Below are 6388 nucleotides of genomic sequence, written 5' to 3'. Positions count from 1 at the left end.
ATATGGTAGGAGAATTATAATTGGTCAAGTAAGACAATTTATCCTTCCAAGGGGGATAAAAGTCAACATTATGGACCTCAACTTTGACTAAAGTCAAATTAAGCAATCGAGTGAGTATAGCCATGAGATTCGGTGAGCAAATAGATGGGATTTTTCTCTTTAAGATGAGAGTTGGTTCACCTGAATCTGATAACCACAATAGAAGTTATGTCCTTCCAAAGTTGGGCTAAAATAAGTGAAAAATGGAAAAATGACCATATGAACAGTAAGCTTTTCAAGAAAAACTGAGCTTGAATTTTAAGGCAATCAGTCCAAAAATTATTTTCTCTCAAAATTTTATCCAAAGAGCTTTCCATAGAACTTAGAATCACTTGATTTCAATTTTTCTACAATTAGTTATGAATTTTTGAAGTTTGCCACATTTTTGGGTTACAATGAATAGTAATCCGTAAAAGAAAATTTTCAAGCTTGATTTTTCATAACTTGTAGTCTTCAAAAGTGATTCCAAATGCTTCCGCAAGGCAAGTTATTTGGTATAAACTTAAGATGTTACAGATTTCAAGCAACACAACAAAGAAAACACTCTAAAATCAACCTACAACCACTTGTAACCACTATGATCTATCATGTTTTGAAGTGTTCTAGCAAGATCTAACAACCAAACTCCCTCTCCTACATAAGAAGCATTTTGGCCAGCACTCAAAGAGGAAGAGAACTAGAAATTTCAACCATACAACTCAAGCAAACAAGGCAAGGAACAATTTAAAACCAAAAACTTACCTTGGATCTCACTTGTATGTTTAAAGTTGATGCCTTTCTCTTGATTTCTCCCTTGAACTCTCTCTTTTCCTCTCAAGTTCCCTCTTGGCCAAAATATGGATCAGATTTGGGGGGGAATGAGCTCATTCAATGCACACAAAATATCTCACCAACCATCATTAATGTTATGCCATGTGTCAAATACTTACTTAGTCTTAATCCTCTCTCTTAATTAACTTAAATCATAATGTAATTAAATTCCAAAGTCAAGATCCTCTCTGTTGGTAGCTTGACACTTCAAAAGCTTTAAATCCTCTCCATTAGGGGCTTGACACATGGCTAAATGTGAACTATTTGAATTGCAAGACTCTAGTCTTGCTTTATCGGTGCACTTTTACTCTGGGTTTAACTTCTTTTCTATAATTACAGTGCTCTGGCCTCTGTAATTATTTTCTATCAGATCCATAAATTATTCTCCTCATTTTTATCTTCCTAAATTTTTCTCTTTGTCTCAAAATTAATTTCTCAATAATTAAATAAAAAGGGAAAACTATTTTCCTTCTCTTTAGTGATTTTTCGACTTTCCAAAGGAATTGGGAAAAATCTTGGATACTTGAGGGTCTTTTTTTAATTCCATAATCTCTTATAATTTCTTAGGATATCATAGGAATTTTCTTGGGATTTTATCCTCCTTAAAATATTTATTTGGAATTTTCCAAATAAAAGACCTTAAACTAGCTTAAATCGCCCTTAAATTCCTTTGTAATTTCTCTAAGGGAAATTTAGTCATAAAACCAATTTTATAATCTCATATAATTCTCAAGGAACATTGTCCTTATTTTTTCTTAATTTTCTGAGGCTTGAAAATATTTTTCCATAATTATTCTTGACCAATTTTCCTTAATTAGTCAAACTTTTCTTAATTGGCTTGGAAAATTCTAATAATTATTTTCCACCAAAATTCTTCTATTTCCCCTTATCACTTTTGACCCTTAATTATTTAGGAATATTTTTTATTCGTAATTATCATATTACTGGATGTGACATTAACTAAATAGGGTTTTCCCACAGAGTGTCCACCCCATACCACCCCCAAACCAATGGCCTGTAAAATGCCAATAGGAATGTCTCCATATCAGATTATCTATAAGAAGTTATGTCATATACTGGTAGAGCTGGAGCATCAGTCGTATTGGGTGGTTAATAGCTGCAATGCTGATTTTGAGGAAGCTGGTTTGAACAAGCTTCTTCAAATCCAAGAACTTAAAGAGATGTGTTTGGATGCCTACCATAGCTCTGACATTTACAAGCAGAAGACCAAGCTTATCTATGATGCTAACATCCTAAGCAAGAGGTTCAAGAAGAGAGATAAAGTGTTGAGGTACCAAGCTCGGTTTAAATTCAAGAAAAAAAAATTCAAGATAAGTTGGGATGGACCCTACATTGTAGTCAAAGTGCATGATTTTGGGATGACAAAGCCGAAAGAGGAGGCCACAGGCAGAATCTTCCAGTACAACGATCATCTCCTCAAGCTCTACGAAGAGCCCACACAGCCTTCACAAGGCCAGGTTGTCCCTTTCCATTCTCTTTACTTTTCACTTTTCCTTTACTTTTGACATTATTATCTTGTATGTGACTGTTTTGAGTTGTGAAAGGTATGCACCCAGTAGAAGTAGAATTTTAAATTTTAGTAGTTATCTTTGTTTTGAATAATACTCCCTTAGTTATGCTATTTTGATGTATTTACACTCCTATTCTGTCACCAACACACACTCAATTGCATTCTTTCATTTACCCATCCTTGCACTTCAGCTCTTTTCTTCTCCTTAGAAGGATTATGTGTTATGCTTCAATCTCGAATTGGACTTCACAACTTCCACCTTTATTGTTTTTATTTTTGAGCTTTGTGTTTTGGTATGTGACTATGTTCCGTAATGAGGACATTACTTTTAGTTGGTGGGGGAGGGAGGAAGTTTGTTTGAGCTTAAAATAGGTGTTGTGATTTGTTTTATTGGGTTACTCCTTGTTGTGGATAGTTATTACTGAACTTGTCAAAAAATTTTGGAAATTTTGAAAATTTTGAAAGTTTTTCCAATCTTCTATTACTTGCTTTTGAGTTGTGTATTAAATTGTTGAAAATCTAGTGATAGATTGCTGAGTTGGTTGTTTTAATAGTTATTAATGGTATAGGAGCTTAGAATTGAGGTTGAATAGGATTTAGAGACTTAGAGCGCTCTCTGTGAATCAAGGTTATAACCTCACTGCCTTTATGTCACGACCTAGAGGTTAGGCTGAGAAAGAGGGCTCTCTATGATTTGAAGTCACGACCTCACTACCCAAAGTCGCGACGTGGGGAAAGAACTTGGTTTAGGCTCTCTGTGAACTGAGATCACAACCTGGAGCCTGTATGAAGCCTAAAGTCCCCTCTGTCTGCTGAAGTTGTGACCTGGATACCCTTAGGTCATGACCTGGATACCCTCAGGTCATGACCTGATAAGAAAAATCATAACTTTCCTCTACAAATTCATCTCTTTGCCTTATATTTTCTCATCATATTTACCATTTTACCTTTTGAACCTACTCTAGGCATCGTTTAGATTCATTTAAGGACCTAAAACCCTAATACCCCTTTTGTAATTTCACAAACCCAAATCGTTAAACCCTTCCCCCTTCCCGTCCTTTCATTCTTCGTGTCTTTTCATTCTCTATGCCTTCAATTTTCTCTCCCAGAAGTCATGACTTCTCTGCTATGAATCTCTATGACTTTCCTTCTTTATCCTCCCTTCTTAAGCCAAACACTTTGAATATGTCCCTAATTCTTGTCCCTTTTCTGCATCTAAGTACTCCTCCGCTGTTCTGCCTTTGTGAAGTCACCACCTGCAGTTTGAAATCAAGTCCTTGCTTACTCCTTACGTACCCACTCTCTGATCTTCTACTCTTTCAAGGTAGTTTCTATTTTTTCCTTTTGATTTCTCTATTTTTGGTTTGGTTTGCTATGTTTTGTAGGGTTAGATAGGTATCTCTTGTTTAGGTTTAAGTTTTGATTGAGTGGAGTGGGGAATTACTGCTTAGGCTACTGTTAAACTAGTTTTGAAACTATTTGGGACTGTATATTCTACAGAAAATTGATTTGGATTAACTATTTTGAATTCTGGACTGCTTGTGTTTTTCTGAAATTCTGGAATTCAGGTCACATCCTGAATGCACAGAGAAGGCCTTGTACTGCTGGAACCACCCTCTTTGTCTGCCAAATGCAATTTCTTGATGATTTCTAACTTTAACCTAAAATGACTTTGAAAGAACCTACTTTTAAGCAATTACAAAGTTAGAAAACTTGAATTTTGACAAGATTTTCCTATAGTTTTTAAGTTAAAAGTTCTTTCAATTCCAAGCATCAAGGTTTTTCCAAGGTGAGTTTGAGGAAGTGTGGGGTTCTCTTGGCTTGGTGGTAGGCTTTGCTTTCTTTAGTTTTAGGTTGTCTCTTTTTGGTTTTGTGTTTATTTGGTTGTTTGTTGTATTGCTTGGTTTCACCTTTAGATGCCTCGCACAAAGAACCTTGATATTTCCAGAAGGGATCCCCCTCATGATGAGTCCTAGCTCTCACGGGTAGACACAGTACGCATGTTTGTAAATAGGGGGTGGTACAAGAACATTATTTTTTGAAAACTGATGAGTATGACTTTTACAAGCTTGCTAAGGAGTAAGGCTTTGAAGAGCTCATGAAGAAGAGGAAGAAGGTCAATCTGACATTAGTGAGGGAATTCTACACTTGTTTTGCCATAGACAGGTACATAGGGATCAATTTTAGAGAGAAGGAGTCATATTTTAGTCAGGCTATTGTTGAGTCTTTCTCTTAGCTGCTTGATATTCCCCAATGCAAGTACCATCATTATAAGACCAGACTGGATGAAGTCCCTTGGAATGAGGTCTTTCAAACTATGGGAGTTGAGGGAGCTGGCTGGACCGTTAAGGAGAATGGGAGGAGCTATTTTAAGCATAATAAGAATGTTAATGATAAGGCCAGGATTTAGCTCAACTTCATGTCTTACAATGTGATGCTAGCAACTCATATCTTTGATGTTTCTGAAGATGGTGCCCTTTGTAACATCCAGACTTTTAGAACTAGAAGTACCAGAAATAGCTTGAATTGGATAGGCTGCTAAACTCCTTTGAGCAAAAGTCCCAAAGATGAGAAAGGAAGTCAAAGCAGTTTCAGGGACTAAACTGCAAAGTAAAAGCTTTTCAGGGGCTTCAGTATAATCAAGGTCAGAGACTCCAGTAAAGTCTCGAAGGCCTAGAGAGAGAAAAGAGACTAGACATAGGCCAAAGGTTGAGTTAGAAGCCTCAAAGAGAGGATTATATGAAGTTAAGTCCAACCAGGGACTAAACTGTAAATTCTGAAAGTTATGACCAACAAGGATAAAAATGAAAGAGTACGCAGAGAATTCCAAGAAAATCCCAAAAAAAAGGGAAATAATATTCTAAGGCTCTTCTGTGAAGAGAAAAGACGAAAATACTCCTGAGGCAGCTTCAATGGAATTTATGAGGTTATTACCGGTAAAAAGTATACCATTTGAGGTAATTATTTAAAATAGCAAGAGACCTCAAAAAATGTATATAAAAATGAGACTAAATGGTTAGAAGGTTGTACTAATTTATAAAATTAGTCCCGCAGCCAAAAGGCCAGTGGAGTGGCTTTAATAAATTAAAGAGCCTATTTTGCCGATAAAAGGGTATTTTAGTAAATGAATTTTATGCAAGGCTTAAAGGAAGTGTTATGGCCTAAGAAAATTCATAGATACTCTCTAGAATTAAAGGGAATTTATGGATCTGACAGAAAATAATTATAGAGGCCAGAGCACTGTAATTATAGAAAAGAAGTTAAACCCGGAGTAAAAGTGCACCGATAAAGTGTTAATCAGAGTCTTGCACTTTACTTGGCCTACAAGTCGCCACTTGTCAAGCCTTTAATGGATGGTAATTAAAACTTTTCAAGTGTCAAGCTACCAATGGAGAGGATCTTGACTTTGGAATGTAATTATATTATGAATTAAGTTAATTAAGAGAGAGGTTTCAAGAAGGCTTAGGCATTTGACACTTGGACTTTTATTAAATGTGGTAGATGAGATATTTTGAGAGCACTAAGGAGCTCATCTCTCCCCTAAATCAGATGGGAATTTCGTCCAAGGCAAAGAGAGAGGAAAAGAGAGGGTTTTGGAAGGAGAACCAAGGAAAGCTATCAACTTTGGTCATCAATCAAGGATTCAAGGTGAGATCTTGGTTCTAGATGTGTTCTTGTCTTGTTTTCCTTCTCTTTTAAGGTTAAAAAATCTGTCTTCTCTTCCTTTTGATTGATGAGTGGGGAAGGGAGTTTGGTTGTTAGATCTTGCTAGAACACTTCAAAGTATGGTAGATCCAAGTGGATCTATGTGAAAATTGGAAGAATTACGTGCTGATTTGATGCCTATTTCGAATCTGTTACTATTCATATCTGGTTCTAAAATTTGGTATGCTTAAAGTACACTCTGTGAGCTTTAAATCCATGGGTAAAAAACTTCATTTGGACATGTGTACGATTTATGGTGATTTTTCAAAGTTAGGGTTTGAAATCTGGAAACAGTGTTGAACT

The 6388-nt window shown here is 36.0% G+C and overlaps 1 protein-coding gene across 1 annotated transcript; it reads left to right on the top strand.

Moving 5' to 3' along the window:
• Nucleotides 1-1859: 1859 nt before the first annotated feature.
• On the top strand, nt 1860-2375 carry LOC114754120 (uncharacterized). The gene has a single exon (XM_028942863.1). The coding sequence runs from the start codon at nt 1860-1862 to the stop codon at nt 2373-2375; it is 516 nt and encodes a 171-aa protein (XP_028798696.1).
• Nucleotides 2376-6388: the final 4013 nt, after the last annotated feature.

Source organism: Neltuma alba, unplaced genomic scaffold, assembly GCF_004799145.2.
Source record: "Neltuma alba isolate B1F8T4 unplaced genomic scaffold, ASM479914v2 tig00010083_pilon, whole genome shotgun sequence".
Classification (NCBI taxonomy): domain Eukaryota; kingdom Viridiplantae; phylum Streptophyta; class Magnoliopsida; order Fabales; family Fabaceae; genus Neltuma; species Neltuma alba.
Note: the sequence above shows the minus strand (reverse complement) of the source record. Positions and strands in the feature narration are given on the sequence as shown.